Source organism: Ruditapes philippinarum, unplaced genomic scaffold, assembly GCF_026571515.1.
Source record: "Ruditapes philippinarum isolate M1 unplaced genomic scaffold, ASM2657151v2 ctg1467_1_1_1_1, whole genome shotgun sequence".
In the NCBI taxonomy this organism is placed as follows: Eukaryota; Metazoa; Mollusca; class Bivalvia; order Venerida; family Veneridae; genus Ruditapes; species Ruditapes philippinarum.
This window is the reverse complement of record NW_026859804.1, coordinates 101635-122150: the sequence shown is the minus strand read 5'-3', so window position 1 is coordinate 122150 and position 20516 is coordinate 101635. Positions and strand designations below refer to the sequence as shown.

The following is a 20516-nucleotide window of genomic DNA, read 5'->3' as shown; positions in this document are numbered from 1 at the left end:
GGATATATGTACATGTAACACATAATACATGTTCTTATCACACAGAATACATGTTTATAACATAGAATGCATGTATATAATACAGAATACATGTATAAAACATTTAATACATGTTAATGATGTATGTAACACAGTATATGTTTATAATAACATAGAATACATGTATATAACATAGGATACATGTATATAACATAGAATTCATGTTTATAATATAGAAACTGTAATACAAGAACAATCATAATTAGAATATATAACAAAATAAAACAAGAAAAAATATGAAATGTTCTTTTTTTTTTTCATTTCATCTTCTAATGATATCAAAATATATTGACAGACAAAATAATCATCTTTGTACATATACAATGTATGCTTAAAATAATATTTCTGTAATATAAAAGTTGCCAGTAATGTACTAATTTTGTATTCCATTGTTTTTATTCAAACAGAATAGTAATAAAATTTCAAAATTTACTAGCTATGATATTGATAGGAAGTACATTTGGCTTGTGTCAAACATGCTATATAATTTTTTTTATAAAAGTGAGAAAATAACACCAGTAAGCAGTAGCTGTAAATTGAAAAATAAGAGAAACTATCTACCCTTGTTTAATACATACATGTACAATGAACAAAATACCTGTTGGTGTAGTCTTGCATTTTCTTCAATTTTATTTTGTAGTTCCTCATTGAATATCCCAGGTGAGACTGGAGGTGCATGATGGGAAGGGGAGTCTTTATGCTAAAATGTTAAATAACAATTATGCTACAATGTTAAATCCCAATTATGTTACAATGTTAAATCACAATTATGCTACAATGTTAAATCACAATTTATAAACTGATTGTTTCCCTGACAGTCACATTTACAATTGAACCAGAACGTAAAACTAACTTGGCATAAAGAACATACATGTATACAGATGTGTCACTATTATGACTTACATACAAAAATACCTTTAAATCAAAGACAAGGGTTTCAGTATATTTGAAACAAGAGCCCGGTTTGAGCCGGGTGATGCTCCCCGAATAGGTTTTGGAAACAGGAAAGTACACCTCTTGTAGTTTCAGAGTTATGTCCGTGGAAAAAGTTCAAAGTGCAATAATTCCAAAATTAGGCAAGGCAGAGTTAGAGTTCTTTGCACTGCACTTCTAATCAATGTGATCTATCAACCTACAACATTTCTTGATGATATCTCTTATGATTTCCGAGTTATGTCCTGGACAATTCAAAAAGTAAAAATAAACAAAGGGCAATAACTCCAGAATTAGGCAAGGTAGAGTTATGATTCTTGTGCACTGCACATCTACCCATTGACATTTATCTACCTACAAAGTTTCATGTTGATATCTCTTATAGTTTTACAGCTATGTCCTGGACAAGATTTTTCTAAAAGGGGAGATTATTCAAAAATAAGGCTTAACAGAGTTATGGTTCTTTTGCACTGCACCTCTACTCAATGAGATCTATCTACCTAAAATGTTTCATGTTGATATCTCTTATAGTTTTAGAGTTATGCCCCGGACAAGATTTTTCTATAAGGGGAGATTATTCAAAAACCAGGCAAAATAGAGTTATGGTTCTTTGACACTGCACTCCCCCTCGATGTCCTCTACCACTGTATGAAGTTTCAACAAATTATCTCCAAGGGTTTTCAAGTTATGTTCCGGACAAAGTTCAAGTTCAAAGTATTAAAATTAACAAAGGGCAATAACTCCAAAATTAGGATGAAATGAGTTATTGTTCTTATGCACTGCACATCAACCCATTGAGATCTATTCACCTACAAAGTTTCATGTTGATATCTCTTATAGTTTTAGAGTTATGCCCCGGACAAGATTTTTCTATAAGGGGAGATTATTCAAAAACCAGGCAAAATAGAGTTATGGTTCTTTGACACTGCACTCCCCCTCGATGTCCTCTACCACTGTATGAAGTTTCAACAAATTATCTCCAAGGGTTTTCAAGTTATGTTCCGGACAAAGTTCAAGTTCAAAGTATTAAAATTAACAAAGGGCAATAACTCCAAAATTAGGATGAAATGAGTTATTGTTCTTATGCACTGCACATCAACCCATTGAGATCTATTCACCTACAAAGTTTCATGTTGATATCTCTTATAGTTTTAGAGTTATGCCCCGGACAAGATTTTTCTATAAGGGGAGATAATTCAAAAACTGGGCAAAGTAGAGTTATGGTTCTTTGACACTGCACTCCCCCTCGATGCCCTCTACCACTGTATGAAGTTTCAACAAATTATCTCCAAGGGTTTTCAAGTTATGCTCCGGACAAGACAACGGACGGACAGACGGACGGACGGACAGACGGACAAGGCGCCGACTATATGCTCCCCCGAAATTTTTCAGGGAGCATAAAAAGCAGGGTCATTTCATATAACTGGCATTATATATATATAGGCCAGTCAATATAAAGATACACCTAGAACTAATTGCAAAAGAATTTTTATCAACACCTCACGAAAGAACTTAATCTTAAGTGCTTACCATAAAAAGTCCCGAATTTTTGCATTTGCAATTAAAAAGATAAAAGCGGTTTTATGTAGCGATTTTTCCCTTTTTAGAACTTGCTCCAACTACGCTACCATACCAGTAGATTTCACGCGCATTTGTTTGTGACGTCACGGAAAATAAGTATGGCGGCGCCCATATTGAATCTAAAACGGCTGTCAACAACCTTCGTTTTGGAACTTCTGAACCGTTTGGGGGTAAAGTTCAAGGTTTTTACTTAAAATCGAGGTAGGATTATATATAACCAATATTTTTTCAGATGTTTATATCATAAATCTTTCGACGATAACGTTTAAACAATAAAGAAATCGGCGAATAGTTCATGCTTGCGTCATTGTAAAAAATTAATTCTAAAAATAAAAATACTTTGAAATTGCATGCAAAAAATCACCTACACGCGTATTATTTAATTTTCTTCATTTGGATTTTGTTATTTGTTTATTATTTATACGAAACAAAAAAAAAAATGAATCGATAATGATACTTCAGTTTTTGACGGCATTTTGTACTACGGAAGCAAATACGGAACATAAATCTAACATTTGGTTTATTATTTTTGTTACTCTATTTTGATTTATCTTTCGCGTTTAATAAAGTTTTATCATTGTAGGAACACAAGTAAAATTCAAAATGACTGTTTAGGAATTTCTATGTGTTATTGCCAAATATAATAATATGGCAAGATCATACTGCTAGCTTTTAAAATTTGTTGTAAATTGCGAGATAATAAAATTAACAAACTCATCAAAGTCATCACACTTTGTCTTATTTTGAATCATGGCCATTTTTTTAATTAAGTTTAACTCAACAATCATTAACACTTTAATAAAATAGCAATGTAATAATATCATTTGATATTTTTACAGTTACCTTATTGGGTGATGTTTAATTCATACTTATTAATATATGTTGATCAATATTTACAAAATGTTAAATCGCTTATCTATTTGATCTCCATCAAAAACAGTGATCTTTTGTTCCAGGTGGACGCCAAGTTCCTGAGTCAATCAATGACAACAAATCTTCTGTCCGTATTCGAGTTGGAGAAAAGGGATACTATGGGACATGTGCTGCTTGGAAAAAACATTTGCTTGAAGTAGAAATAAATCCAAATATCAATGTTCATGTTTTAACATTTTTGGGACAAAACATTTATAGCAGATATATCTGCTTGAAATAAAAATCTATAACTCCCAAATTTCAAGTCTGGACAGGTATTTTGTGGAACTTTTGCTTGATAAAGTATATTGAATAGAAAAAGATTCCTTTGATACTATCTTGTTTTCGAGATTGGAATTTAAAAGCACTATTATGACAAAAAAATACTGTAGTGATCAGTGGGCAGATAATGTTAAAATTCGTCTGCCTTGTGTTTTGACTTACCTTCAGTATTCCAATATACAATTGCCATCAGTGTTGTAACGTTAATTTAAGGACGGACAGGAAAACTTGAAAAGGCATCATGAGGGCATATCAGATAGGAATACATTCAGAAGTCCTGGTTAACCAGAAAAGAAAGGGAACAGAGAGATGCTTTTGAAAGGTCTCTTCATTTACTTACATTTTGTGACTTAGTGTCCAAAATATCAAAAAGTCATCTTCATGTTGCGACAAGGCAAAACATATAAAGAATACTTTGGTTATAATGTTGTAACAAGCATTAATGATGGTTATTGGTGTCTGGTTTATGCAACCATTTGACTAAAGTTTATGTTGGTGGTTGGTACTACGGATCACAACAGTAAGCAACATTGAATTTACCAGAGCACAGTTTAGCCACCGCACCATTCCTGGGGAAACTTTAAGTATTTTACCAGTACAATTTCCTTCATTTACTCAATGAACTGTAACTTCTGTACCAGAACAGACGTACAGTACGAATAACTCATGATCAATCACAACGAAGGTGACCTACACAGTCCTGGAAACCAACCTAGGTCTGTGTAGGTCAGTCTAACGTTCAACCTAATGAGCTAACCGTATGGCCTTCTTATGTTTATTTGTAGATCTGACGATGACCGAAACAACGTCACACTTATCTAACAAATGGCCTGGATTTAACGCCTCGATACCAAAATTGATAGAATCTAATGTTTCGCAGAAATCATATTCTAAATTTATACTTAATTATTTTTCTAAGGCAAAATCAATTTATGGTTGACGTAAATAATTCTCTGTAAGTTTGCAGAAATCAAAATCGGCAAAAAGTTGAAAATGAGTTGGTGGCAATAAGATCTACATGTAAACACAATAAGACAGATTGGCGTTGGACTGTAAACCGGCCGATTCAAGCAAGGTGAAGGTCACTTTTGTTGTGTTTGATCATGAAACCTTTCTAAAGTCATTTGCATTATACCACTACTCTGGCATGTACAGAGGAAAGTAAAAGCATTTAGTACTGGTCAACTGGTTTACATATCCTGCACAGGAATGGCGCCGTGGCTGAGCTGTGCTGTGGTGAATTTAATTTGACTTGCATGGGTAAATAAGTTAGTATACTCTGTGTATGCCATTGTTACTCAACCAAATAAAAATGAATATTGACATGTGTAAATTTAAAACTGGTACTGTTTAAATGAAATCAAAAGTACATTATATCTTGATTATCATTTTTGAAAAATTGTAATCTTTAATTATTAATATTTGTATTTTTGATATTTTGTAAAGGGTGGGGGGGACTCAAAGTTACCCCCAGATTTAAAGACAGTGAAAATACTTGTTATACTATTAGTGTAAGCTTATTTGAGATTGTTGAGCAAATATATTTTAAGTTTAAGCTTGGCAATTTTGTTAGTATAGCAAGGATAATGTAATCGTTCATTTATATAAACTATATATAAACACAATTAATGAACAAATGTTTTTTCTTATTTTCTCAAGGAAAAATGCTGCATTTTAGATTAATAATATAAACCTGACACCTAACAGCTCAGGCTATATATGCAAACAACCACTAATAAAGGGTAAACATCTTTAATTATAAAATTGAAACGTTTCATTAACTAATTTACTATCTTGTTGTTGGGCGGGGAGTGGATAAGGTCGTTGGCTTTAAACCATAAACCTTTCACCAATTTATGTTTTAACTTTGAGCCATATAAGGGCAATATTCTTTCATGTGAGGCGACTATTCAGCTAGCTTGTTCTACTCAGGCGTCAGTTTGTGCCTGAAATAATGCACGGCGAGGTCCCTGTGGTCATCATTTCCATGGGTATCTTAAAAGGCGCCATGTTACTTTTATTGTGTTGGTGAGACGGCAGCCACAACTAAAATATATTTCTCGATTCAATTAATTATTTTATCAATTACTTATTACACAACCCTGCAATGCAGCCACTGTTTATCTCTTCGTGATTGTAAGGGACAACTAAATAAGTTCGAATTGCTGGAGTCTATGCACATCTCTATGCTCAAGCAGGTGAGGTTGTCTGGTGTTGCTTTAAGTTTTAACACCCGAGGTTAGCCAACTCATCTTTCATATTTCGTCTCACAGGGCCAAATTTGTGTTTGTGCTCCATAATACCAACCAACCAAACATAATCCATTCTGCAACAATACCTGTTACCATGAGTTAATTATTGTTGGACGTTGCTATGATAGCGCCAGCACGGCAGCAGTCGCACATCATCAGAGACTCATACCTTATAATTACATTTTTGAGTGTTAAAAACGTTCCTTTGAACCATAAAATGGATTTAATGTGTTTTGTTCGATGAAATGACTGTCAAAATCTCATTTACATTAATTGTGTTATCAGGAATTATTTCTGGAATACATTTGTTATACTTTTGTAAAATGCATTAGTGGGTGGGGTAATATTATTTTGCAGTTTAAGTAAAAAGTTAGTAATCATATGATAATTGTATTTATATTGGTTGACAAGATGATTTTGTTATTCATTATTTGATATTGTAATGATATACTTAATACAATTTTAAAATTTACAATAAATATTGTTATGTAAACTGACATCCTGATTTTGTATATTTTTCATGAAATCCAAGGTACCATGTAATTCAGGCATCATTTTCTCAGCAATGGCAGCAGCAAAAGTTCGGGACTTTTTATGGATAAATGTACATACATAGTAGTTTCAGAAAAACAGACTTGTAAAACTTTTGCAATTAGTTCTAGGTTGACCCCCAAATTAGGGTATATTGACTAGACTAATATATGTGTACCAGCTTGTTTGTTTGTTTGTTTGATTTTACGCCTTTTCCCAACAGTATTTCAGTCATATAGGCGGGTAGTTTCCTAACCATCGTTCCTGGAGAGTTACACCAGTTACGTACCAGACTACCTTCCTCCGCGCTAAACTACCAAAGCATCTCCCGGGAATCGAAACCCACGCCAGAGAGGTAACTGGATTAGAAGTCATCGACTCTAACCCCTCGACCACGGAGGCGGTATATATATGTACCAGCTAGAAATGAACTAAAGGAAGAAGCCAGGTGAATCAACATGTCAATTGCACTTGGCTACAGGCTCATTATGAAACCCCTGCAAAGAAATCTATAATTATCTGTAAGATAACTTGTCAATTTTATGTTTCTGGAGACAAGTATTCAGTCTGAAGACTAACTGACAGACTTTTGGTCTCACGAGATATCAATTTCCAACGCTGCTCCTAGGAAAAATACAGAGCCTCTGAAAGCTACTACAACATCATATTCCATATATCTACCAAAGTTGCATTATCTTCATAACTAACTAATAATTACCTTGTGTTTTTTCTTTGAATCAGCTGCTTCAAGTTCATCCTGTAGAAAACTACATCTAGAAGACAGTTGTTGATTGCGAAATGTCAAACTGTCAACTTCTTGTTCAAACTTTCTTACTGTCTGCTCACGTTCTTTAAACTCATTCTGTAAAATTGTACATTTTCCTTTTTACACATTCATTTGGGTAAAACAACCTTTAAGCTTGCTTATTTACTAAAACACTAGCTATTTCCTATCACACCTCAAATATATCTGCTTACCTACACTGTTTCTACTTCCACTTCTAAGCTACATTAATGTACATGTATGTATATATATTTATTTGTATAAGCAAATTGTAAAATTTTCCACCAAACAAAATCCACCATGTCAAACATATGTTTCATTATAAAATAAAACATCTTTAATTTAGAGAGTAAAATTATATAATCTTAACACTTATAAGGATTCTGATCAATTCTTTAAAGTCAAGGAAGTATTTAACTATATTCAACAATATTCACCTTTAATTCATTGTGAGCTGCTTGTTCATCTAGATAGGCCTTCTTCAGTACTGGTATTTGAGCCTTTAACTGATAGAAAGAAAATCACACAAAATTGATCACAGTTTCATATAGCATTGTTTTATACCAGGCCTCGACATTAGCGGTGGTCCGTTGGTCCGAGACCACCTGATTTTGGCAAGGACCACCTAATTTTAAAAGCCACTGGTCCGACTGACCACTTGAATTTTCTGGTTGGTGAAAGGCCTATTTGGGAGAGTGGGGATTTGGTAAAAATCCTGTTATATACTTGTTGTTAAAAATCATTTGTCCGATGTACAAGTATATGGTTCATTAATCTCTCATTAGTTCAAGAAGTTCTTTAGTCATCAATAACTTATATTTTAATTTGCTAAAATTTTGTTGATGTGCATGTAAAAAGAGTAAAGACTTTGTGATATTAATTTAGGTAGAAAATTTTCATTCAAATGATGCTAGTAATCATGATATTGTATGGGATATCGGATAAACTTAAATTTCAGATACTTGAATAATGGCAGCAAACGAAATGAAATGGAAAAATATATCTAGTAATTATTTGCTACCTGTATTTATTTTAACCATAAGAAATCCATTTCTTCCAGAGTTGAAATAGTTACTAAAAAAGTTGAAAATACTCAATGTCAAAAATAAATATCAACCAACAAGCAACAGGGAGGTAAAAATTCTGTGTTATAAATCTGTGAGAAAAATAAGCTAAACTATAGTTATATATAACAATGGTATTATTTTTTATCCTTAAGATATTTCCTTGTTTTTTAAGACAATAATAAGATAGTTTTATTAAAAATGTTAATCTGTAATAGATAATTATCATGATTATAAGACATACCACCTATCAGCAATGAATATTTTAACAGTAAGAAAATAAGACAGACACAAATGGTTTGATTATTCCCTAACTTGATTTGAGGGAGAAGTCACTTCAATATGAAAGTAAATAAAAAAACAACAGTAAAAACACAAATAACTTTACGATAGAATACCTACTGACTTGCTCTCCTTAATTTCTGATAGATGAAAAAATATTTATCTAAAAATATCTGTTTTCTTTAAAGGTTAATAATACATCTATGTATTCAATTTTAAGCATATTTTTTTCTTAATCTGCAGTAAAAGAGTAAAAGAGTAAAACATTCAAGAACAAGAAAATAAAATTATAATGATTGACCACCTGACTTCCGGAAGGACCACCTAAATTTGAAATCAAGTGGTCCGGCTTACCACCTGCTAAATAAGTTAGTGTCGAGGCCTGTATACATAAATAAAGATGATTCAGTATTAACCCTTTCACTGCCATAGGGACGGCATATGCAGTCCCTATTATTTTCGGCGCATTTGCCATATTGACGGCTTTTGCCGTTTCTATAATAATAATAATTATAATAATAATAATTATAATAATAAATACATGTATATAGATTATTATACCATCGACAATAATTATTATTATACTAGCAGATTTGGAAACATATATAATTATTATAATACTAATAACAAATAATAATATTAATAATAATATTAATTAATAATATAGTAATTTCTTAGAAAACCTGGCAGATAGGTGATCAATAAATAAATAACCCTCTGGCAGCGAAAGGATTAAAGATATTTTTTTAATATTTATCAATGTTGCATTTCAATGAGGAAGTTTAGAGTGGCAAACTTTGGGTACCCAGGGACATACATGTTTTATACAAAAATCTAATAAGCATTAATTCTAAAATAAATGTATGTGCCTTAATTTCTTATAAAAAATGGACCAAAAAAGAGCTATATATATTATTATATTATATATATATTATTACTATGTTATATCAATCAAATAAACTTAAAAATGACAAAAGTATTCGGGATGGATTTCTAGTTATGCTGTTAATAAAAATAATTTTTGACATGGTTTGTGCACTTTTCCTTAGTGTACAAACTGAACATTGCATGACTGACATTGTGAAATGTTTTAAAGTTGTAGCAAAATATTTTGTAATTTGAATTTTGCTTTATGTTTTATAACATATTATTTAAATGTTTTCTTTTGCAGGGATATGTCATTGTTACATTGTCTAAGTAAATGTACTAGGGAAGGGAAGTGATTTTGGACCCTTACCTAATACCAACACCCACACTACCCACATTCTAAGAAATACATTCAGTGTCTATAAATAATATATATGAGCCGCGTCATGACAAAAACCAACATAATGGGTTTGCTACCAGCATGGATCCAGACCAGCCTGCGCATCCTGATCAGATCCACGCAGGCTGGTCTGGATCCATGCTGGTCGCAAACCCACTATGTTGGTTTTGTCATGACACGGCTCAATTATGTACTTTGTGACTGACAGCTACTGTTTTTTTCAGGTTTTCATTGTTCTTCCATATTCCCTTAGGTTTGACCAAAGTCCAAAGTTTTCCAGTGACAAATATTTTGACTAGATCTAACAATTTTTTAAACCATCTCATGAACTGACTGGTAAAAAATATTATGGTGTGGCCAATTGGCCATGCTCTCCCTTTGACAACTATACATGTATGAAATAATGGTGTTTGGTTTATATTGATTTCTTTCAGCTATATAGTGCACAATCAGGATAGATTTCTTGCTCAAGTAAAAAAACCAAAAACCGGTTTTCTGACATGTCATTCGAGTTTTGGCCAAACATTAAACTTGAGAACGATTCAGATTATCTTATTTTTGGAGGAATTGCCATACACACCCTACGCACATAGTCCAGAGACTAATTTTAGAAATAAGATCTGCTAACTAAAAGTCAAACATGGCTTTCCAGAACAATTGTAAATCAAACATATCAATTAAACATTCCAGATGCAGAAATCAGTATAAGTGACCACCAAGACTACCATTTTGGTTGCATGATTTACTGGGGCCCTTTGAATTTTGAAAATTAGTAAGAACTGTTATACCATTATTTGTCAATACAATTTTCAAATGGCTTTGGCACCAAAACTGTGTGAAAAACCACTACAAAAAAACGTACATCTGCTTGCAGATGTTTTTGTCATGCAGATGTTTTTGTCATGCAGATGTTACTGTGTTGAAAGTAGGATGTGATCAACCATTACCTTCCATATCTTTCAATATCCCAGATAGATATGAGGGAAATAAAAAAATTTAAAATGAGATCAGTTGGTGTTAGAAAATATCAAATTGTTAACAGTTATTATTTGTTATAAATTGTTCTTTTCAGGCAATAAATTGACTTAAATGGGAATTCAAAGTTGTTGATAGGCCTGCCTAACCAGTAGCCTTTATTATGCTTTATAGTGAGCTCGAAGAGCTGGCCCAAAGGGCCTGCTCACAAAGTGAACTTTACGGTAACGCAAATACCTGCTAGATAGTGATGGTTTTGAAAACTTTCGTCCTAAGTACTGAACTGACACATTGCAACTTTTCGAATTACAAGAAATCGATAAAAGCCAAGGTATTCTGATTGAAAACGGAAGCGTAGTCTGGTGTCCTACGCACTTTTATGGGAAGCATAATACGACGGGGAACCAGAATAAACGGAAGCAGTGTTTAAAATACCGAATGACAATTTTGTAACGGAAAATGTAAAATAAAAATGAACGATTGTTTTATACTATTTCACGGTTAAAGAAAATCATGCTCGCTTTGAGGCTTTGCCTTTTTCATATTAACATTATATTGTGCTTAAACTTAAAAATCCTGTGTTTTGCAAAACTGAAATTTTTTACTGGATATGTTGTCTTTTTGTTGTAGCAAGCCTTTCACATGACTATATATGTTAAGCTCTAAAAAGTTTTAAAAAGAGCAAAATAGCATCAACCTTTCTGCCTTTACATTATTTACAAAGTTTGTAAGTGGAAATTTCAAAATAAGTGGGAGGAGCAAAATGTGAATAACCGCTATTTTGCAATTCTTTGAAAGAAATATATTTGTAAAGTGCATGTCATTGGGGAAATGTGAAAATAACGCTTAATTCATGGAGTAAGTAATACTTTAGCGTATTCTGTGGTTAGTTTTCGGTATTTTTCATCAGAACTTGACATTTCTCTTTTCCTCAGCAGCAAAAAGGAAAAACACTACTACTTCCGGGTCTGCCGTGAAAATAATACATTGTGAAAATTACTTCAAAAGTACATGTAGATCACACAGGTGAACGTCCATTCCCCCTCTACAACCAAAAACCCTTAAACATCATCCAAACATCATAAGTATTGACAAAAATAAATTTTATGAAAAAAAAATTATTTTTTTTAGAGTCATAAATCTAATGTAAAATGCTTTTAGCATCATTTATTTTTATGAACGATGCCAAAAACTGTAATTGTTTTTAAAAGCATATTTATAAATAGGCTTTCATAGGGCTACTATGAAGATCTTTTGACAGTCAAGTAGACTAAGTATAATATGTGTTCAATTAATTAAATAATTTGAAAAAAATAGATCTATTATGTTTTCATGATACAATATCGAGAGGACCTTAAACATGGGATACGTGTGACTACGGATTTTATTGTATATAAAAGCAAAGCATGGCAAAATGTAGGCCTATACTGTCCATTGTTCAGATGTTTATGTCCCTTGTAAAAATCAATTTAGAATTATTATATGGATAACGCAAAGATATACAATATATATAGTAGTTATGGTTAACTATCAGCTTTTCCCTCAGAAATTTTCCACAAGCTTTTCCTAGAATACCGTCAGAGACTATATAGCTCTGTGATACCGTATACGGGAACTATTTTAACCTGATACCAGTTATATTTGTTACTAACATACACCCCTGATGATATATGGGCTATGTTTAAGTTATAAAGAATAATTAGGCCTATTCTATATTCAGACCTGGGTTAATACATACTGTTTTAACCAGTGGAATTTCCATTTTTTTCTATTTGCCTAGGCTTATATGCATGAGCTAAGAATATATGTACGTAATACTTTTTTATGTGAGGCTAAAATTATCAAAATTTCTTAACTTGACACATACACAGATTTTTAATAATTTCCTAATTAGCACATGATAAGTAAATCACGAAATGTGAGCACCATTATGTTTCAGAACGTGCACATACACAGATACATGTATACAGTTGTCATTTATAACGCACCCTACATTGTTATTATATTTAATAGAAAATGAAATAAAAATAAGTATATATAATATATATACTTATTTTTATTTCATTTTCTCTTTTTTTGAAACTTTAGAAGTAGGGATCTAATCATATCTGAAATTTTATCATATATTATCTTTATGACGTCATATACCTTCCTATATTATTGTTGAAAATATTGTTTACAGATATGACAATGCATATATAGATGTCATGTTAGGCATTTCCTGACCAAAGGCTTACTGCGGGATTTCTACTTGTTATTTTTCCATTAATAATAATGATATCTTAATAGTTATATCAATGATACTCGCAAATATAGTACTTATATAAGCGCATTGATGCGTATATTTGCCGAAGAGGAAAAACCGCTAGATTTTCTACATGGTAGTTTTAAAGTAAGAAGAGGAGAGGAAATTTGTAAATGATTTACCAATGGAAAATCCATGCGGATTAGCTTCTACCTGTTGTACTTACTAAAAGAATTTTATATCTAACTAAATGAACAAAGGGAAATAAGTATCAAGGGTTATATGTAACTCGAAAGACTATCTATTCCAACAATCGACATGCGGACATTATAGCTAGGTTATCCTGAAGAAGAAGAAAATGGAACACATAACTTATATCTTAAAAAACAAACTTTTGACTTATGTTAACTTTCCAATTTTTGTAGAAATTTCAATTGTTAAACAAATGGAACACTACTTCTGCCAGAATGCTTTAAAGGAATTACTCCTTTAGGTTACTTTCATCGTCTTTAGTCTGCTTGTTCGCCCATCATGTAATCATTTTAGCTTTATGTTTACAATCAAAATCAATTATTAAGTCAGCTTTTCGATTAGCTCAGTAGGGAGCATGGAAGATTCTTGAGTTTGTGTCTAATTTACCAATTTATTTTAGGCAATAACGAGATATTTATGTCACAGATGCGTTTCTGTACATGATTAGTGTTCATTTGCATTTGCGCAGCATCTGTTACATTTTTCTTAAAGACGCTGATGTACCTATAATAGTTCAGACTGAAATAATTCTAAATATCTAAGAAAAAGAATATATATATTTTCTTCTGGCGTCCAAATTCGGGAAGCAATAATGATATGAAACGGGCTAGTGTTTAATTATTTTTTGTGCACAAAACACAGATTCGTTCCATTTATTACATACTTTGAAGAAGAACAGTAATAACTTACAAAAACTAGTTAGTGAAACATTGTGTTATGTGTCAGGAAATGTTCCTACCTCACACACGACTATAATTAAGGATTATTTAAAAATTAAATCAATATTTCCATAATCTGTTTCGAATATATCGGTTGACCGTATAGCAGCCGTTATCCCCATGATATACTGTGGCTGACCTTGTGGCGGCATGGCCGAGTGGTTACACGTCGGACTAGTGATTTAATGATCGCTAACCGCATGGGTTTAAACCCCGTCAGGCGCAAGTCCTTGTTTCCTTGAGCAAGAAACTTTACACATATTGCTCAGTACTGGTTGGTTCCAGGAACGGACTCGACAGTGTGTCTATAAGCTTATAGCTTCCTACACAATCGGACTAAAATAAATTCTGTATAAACCAAATCAATATTTGATATTATGGTTTAGGTAAAAGATAAAAGGGGTGTTTCAAACAACGTTTATAATTCAAACAATTAAAAACTTATCATTTATAAAAAATACTATATTATTTTATTTTGACTTGTACAAAGTACATACTCATACAAAATGATTCAAAATATTAATCAATATATAATATCTTAACATCACAAACTTAAATTTAAAATGTTATTTGAAATCAATTGACATATATATCGCGTTTTTGATGATGAACATTTTGGCATGTTAATAAATAAATGATAGAATTAACAAAATAATTCCTGCAATTAAATAGAATCAACAAAAGAATTCCTTCTAATAAATGATTCCTTTTTATATTTTGCCAGATTAAGAAGTATATTTATTATTACTATTACATATCAATTCAATAAATTTTTCAGGGAAGGTCTTTTATAGTACTATTTTTTACTAAACTTTTTTTTTTTTTTTGGAAACACGGACATATCAATATAAAATGGTACTCGTCCTCGATATCAACATTATTACAACAAAAATACTATCTTTCATTGCGTGATAATCTATTTTGACCATACCTTCCAGTAACTGTTGTATTCTAAGTGCGTGCGCTGAAATCAAGAAATCTTTAGGGGCTTTTTTGTATAAACATTTAAATAATTTTCATATGATAGCGTAGTTTTACACAATTGATAAAAATCTAAGACTAAATTGTTTTTAATCACTGTGTTCAACTTTATTTGTATCAAAGAAATACTCTGAAAATCTTAATACATTTAACATTTATATAACCTTTATAATAACCAAATAGGTTATGGTCATAAACTTTATGCAAATTAATATTAATTGTTTGTAGTATCATAGCAATTTTTTTACCAGAATTTTGTAAGTTTATAAAACGAGGACATCTACTTATTAACTCTCCATCTAACATTTTATATAATAGCAATTATCAGGGGAAGTAACTTGTGTTCACAATTTATAATAAACCGTGCAGCAGTTACTGCCTATCGATACATATACATGTATAATAAAATCATAAAAGCATAACGCATACTTGCATATAAATGTAACAAACTGTTCTGAAAGTTTAAGACGTCACAAGTATTGACATATTTATCATGAGTACTATCTTCAATCGGTTTAATTCATAATAAATTGATAAAAAGTACTAGATGCAAATTAATATTAATTGTTTGTATGACGTATCGGTTTTTTACTTCTATTTATAGATCTACTAACAAAAATTTAGTCAGGAAAATCCTGATTTTTTTTCCCGTATAACAGTATTAAATGCTCCGATTTTGCAAGTTACAATAGCTTGAAAAAAAATTTATATGCGTTGGAGCAAATTTTCTTCTTGAAAATTATACAAATAAATAAAACGAGTAAAATATATATTATATAAAAAACAACATCATAATTTATATCAAAGATACCATGAACTCGGTAATTTCATTCTTTTTTTCATTTAAATATTTTTATTGCATTTGATATATTTAAAAAAAATGATATGGGATGAATGGATCATTTATGATTACAAAAAAAGAAAGAAAAAGAAAAAAGAAATAACTGTACGAGATGGATTTTTTTTATTTTTATTAATATTTGTTCACTCTTAATTAACTCGCAGTTTTTATCATATCTAAAATGTTTAGCTATCAAAAAATTCAGAAGAGCATTTCATAACCATATATTAAGTCATTCATTGTAGAAAAAAAATTAGTTCAATTCAATTTATTTACAATAACTTTTACTTGTATTTTTTTCAGTTGTTATATCAGCCTAGAGAAGGTGTAGAGTTCACACAACGATCAGAGATTCCGTTGTTAAAAGTGCAATACAGCACATTTCAGACTGCATTATTTTGTTTGGTCAGGGACTGGCTGAAAGGCAAGGTCGGTGTTGGTGCGCCGGAGGAGGAATCCGTAAAAAATGATATCACAGAAGTAAATGACGCTGTAAATGGTGATGGACTAAAAGACGTCTTGGACGAGGAGACAAAACCTGTTTACGACGAAATGGTGAAAATAAAAGTACCAGGACATCTTAAAGTAGCTACTTCACATCGAAAATGGTTAAGACTCACATACGAATTTCTCCAAAAGATAGGTGCGACATTCTCTGACAAAATGACAGCCCTTGTCCGCAAGCACGATCTCAGTAAATACACACACCGAGAAGTCCTGGGATATGCTGTAATGTTTGGAGATGGTTCTATTGACTGGAGACAGTTGGAAATAGAAGCAGAGAAAATAGAATGGGATAATACCCTTCATAATCATTATGCCGGTAATCCTCACCATCCGGAATATTTCTATCCTCTAACGGAAGATGGTAAAAGGGACAAGAGTGTTCCTATGTTGAAATTAGACCCTGAAAATGGGAAAGATTATGTCGATGAAAGTATAATTGATATGCTAGCAGCTCGCGGAGAGAGAGTTCTTGCTAAAGATCCAGAAATTAATGTCAAAAAATGGCTTGCAATTGAAGAAAGATACCTTTTCAGATATGCTGAAGAAGACAAAGTATACGTAAAGGAATGTCTTAAAAAGGTAGAAAAATTAGCTGAAGATTTCTTATCAGACGTAGAAAATGAGGATAGCTTTTATGGTCACTTTGATGATAGGGCAGTGGTCTTTAAACCCTTGGACTAAATTCATGACAATGGAATAATTGTGCATACCAAGTTCTTACAAAAACTGGAACAAAAGTTGTATAAATGACTAAATGTGTTTAAATTTTTTAAAGATTGACAGTGTAAAAACAAGTCTACCTCGTGTTCAGATATTAACGTTTAACTTATTAAAGCCCTCTAATTTCTTTTAATTATTGATATTTTGTTTCTATTGTACCCTTTATAACATCTACGTCAAATCGTTTAGTAAACATATACATTGTATGTAGATTCTTTATGTTCGGTGTTAGACAAACATATTATCAGACTAGTGAAATGAGTAAATAATTCTTGACTGCAACACAAACAGTTGTTTTAATTTATTTCATGTCTTTATTTGTTTTAATAATTATTCATTTTTGCTGAATGTTACAGGAAACAATTATAAAATTATGTAGTCTTATTGATGGCGTTAATAAATAATATAAATAATATAATAAGTAATTTTTATAAGATTTACAGATATTTGTTATATTTAAGACTGAATTTGCACAATGTACGTGTTTTTTTATTGCTTTCAGTTTTACTAACGCGTACAAAGACATTTGACTTAACTGAACATTTTTATGAGCGTCTTTATATATTTTATATTCCTATTTGCATTTATTTAAAACCAATATTTTAGCATCCATGTTTATATAATTATAAGCGCACCTGTATATTATTGCATGTAATTATTTCATTTTGTACTGTTGTTTAGATTGCAGGTTGTAAGATTTTGTTAGAAATCGGTGTAAAAGAGATGAAAAATAAATATAAAATCTACATTTTGTTTGTCTTGTTTTATAAAAATTCAGCAATTATTTTACTAAGACACCTTATATATTATAAAAAAATATTCCTCATTTTCACAAAAATAGTGACACTTATGTTACTAGAATGTTTGATTTTATCGCTTAAAAAAGTATAATTTTAGAAAAATTGATCGGAAATAGAAGAGAACAAAAACATCTTAGAGAAAATGTTTTATTAAAAGAGGTAAAGATATTTTTTTTCAAATTAATTTTAAGAAAATCGACACCTTTTGTATCTATATTTTGCGCTGATAAAACGCAATTACATGCCCTTTTTGTAAAATCAACATGTTATAGAAACAAAGTATCTATGAAGAATCTTATAACAAAGCTCTTATAACAAATCTTATATTGTTCCGATCCAGAAGGTAAAAATAATTATATAAGGCCTAAATAAAATATTGCGTGTTTCCCCTTCCGATACCTACCCACAAAAATCACAGCTACCCAAATAATTTTATTGCCTAAATAAATAAATAAATAAATATTTTTTTTACTAAACATGGTAGCAGAGAGTGCCATTGAGAATCACATCTTTATATCTGTCTCGTGCGTTTTAATTGTAAATATACAAACTGGGATATTTATGTTGAATAAATTGGACTGCATATCATTTTGATAGAAAAAAAAACAACAAACATTTTGGATAAAAGAATATTAATCGACTTACCATATCCAAACTAGCATGGGTCACAGCTAGGATAATTTTAATTTGGCCTTATATTCGCAGTGAACACTATATGTTATTTTTTCATGAGTGAAATGTGCACATATAAACTGACACAATCATGACATATATTCATGTATATGTAATATACCATTTCAAAAATATAGACATGAAAATAAAACGATTCAGGGATTCATCTGTTGAAAACTTTATTCAACAGTTGTAAATGCCAATTACGCACAATTTAACGTATTTTAAAGTTTTGCATTATCTTCTCCGAAGTAAATATTGTAAACATTATAAAATGCATTACTTTTATATTTCACAAGAAAGATATAATTATAAGTCTCTCAACTTCCTTTGCAATTCCTTATTATATCATTCTGTTGTACACATTTGTATATGTTTGAACTTAATGAAATAAATACTGCTTAATCCAAGCAAAAATATGCATCACGTAAGTTATGATAATTTCACAAAATCTCTTTCGGCAACACCAGCAGCACCTTCTCAACTTGTAGCTTATGGTGTATGTGTGTGTTTGGTGTATGCGTGCGTACGCGCGCGCGTGCGTGCGTGAATGCGTGTGTGTGTGTGGTTTATTTACCTTCGCAACCGGAAAATACAATATGTGCAGGCAGCTTAAGAACTTCAGAGTATCCGCTTTTAGACTGTGCCAGGACAGGTTAATGCTGCAACAGATAAAAGGAAAAAATGTGCGGCATATAAAGTTTTGAAAGACAGAACAACTCCAACGGACTTCGAAAATCTACAGGCACTCCTTTTCTTTCTGGTACAACACAGTAAAATTGGTAAACATATGTACCTGACTTATAATTAATAGAGATGTTCTTTTTGCCAAGGTCAGACATGTACACTTACGCTCGTACTATCAAATTATCAATTTTAGAATCTTCGCTGCCTGTGAAATACTTACCTTTTGTAACGGAACCCTATTAGGGTCATTTCAAGTTCCGTTCTTTGTGGTTCGAACAACCTCCGGGTCATTGGATGAGGTAGGTAGTCCTATACCTTTACAGCTGCCCGTCTATGACTATTCTATTACAAGCAAGGATGCCTGGGGTCATCGATATGTGACCTTTATATCTCTCTATGACTTAAAATCGAATAAATGTATTCAGTAGTAAAAAAAAAGAAGATGTATTCATAAGTATTTCCCACGTCTTTCTCAGAACTTTAAATGTATAAGCTTTCGTTTTCAAAAAAAAATCAATGATTCATATAGGAGTTTCCACTTGCATTAGACAAGCCCTATTTCTCGAAAACCTCTCGTTTATTTGATGTTAATTAGGTTGTACTTTTAATAGTGCAATGAGTACGCGAGGGCAAAGAAATTTCTGGGAATCGTATTGGGCGTTACTGATATCACTGTAGCGTAATATTTTTATAATCAAGTTCGGCTCTTAAAAATGTATTGAAACTGTAGTGCATTGCATTCAAAACAGTGTTTTTTTTACCGATAACCCAATTAAAAACACTCCATAACACCAAAATACAAGACAAACAGTTGAAAACTGTCTCGATAGTTGTACGAATAGAATAGAATAGAATAGAATAATTTTTATTTCCAATCAAGGGTCATGTTAAATGCCATATAAATCACAATAATAATGAGATCAACGACCAAATAAAAATGTTAAGGAAAATAAAGCTTTCAAAAATCGAATTAGCAACATTAGTGAACTGAAAAAAATAACTGGATAACATTAGTTTTGGTTACTAGACATGCTATGTTTGAATTTTTTAAATAACGTCTTAACTTACATAAGATTATCGGGTATGCAATGCATTACTATTTTACAGCAGCAAGACATATACTATTTTTCAATATAATACAACCTTCGTACATTATATGCATGATTTGCATGATTACGGACATACACTCA

The 20516-nt window shown here is 31.5% G+C and overlaps 2 protein-coding genes across 2 annotated transcripts in view; one reads left to right on the top strand and one right to left on the bottom strand.

Moving 5' to 3' along the window:
- Positions 1 to 11888, bottom strand: part of LOC132757966 (protein phosphatase 1 regulatory subunit 21-like) — a 32423-nt gene extending 20535 nt beyond the window's left edge. The window contains exons 1-4 of the mRNA XM_060749465.1: positions 11772 to 11888; positions 7752 to 7820; positions 7249 to 7392; positions 638 to 739 (exon numbers count right to left, since the gene is read on the bottom strand). Of these exons, the coding sequence (XP_060605448.1) occupies positions 638 to 739; positions 7249 to 7392; positions 7752 to 7820; positions 11772 to 11822 (366 nt within the window). The 5' untranslated portion in view covers positions 11823 to 11888. The remainder of the gene's footprint in view (positions 1 to 637; positions 740 to 7248; positions 7393 to 7751; positions 7821 to 11771) is intronic.
- A 3893-nt stretch (positions 11889 to 15781) lies between these two features.
- LOC132757967 (uncharacterized) lies at positions 15782 to 17910 on the top strand. The gene is made up of 2 exons (XM_060749466.1): positions 15782 to 15920; positions 16244 to 17910. The coding sequence occupies exons 1-2, from the start codon at positions 15912 to 15914 to the stop codon at positions 17126 to 17128; spliced, it is 894 nt and encodes a 297-aa protein (XP_060605449.1). The 5' UTR covers positions 15782 to 15911; the 3' UTR covers positions 17129 to 17910.
- The last annotated feature ends 2606 nt before the right edge of the window (positions 17911 to 20516 follow it).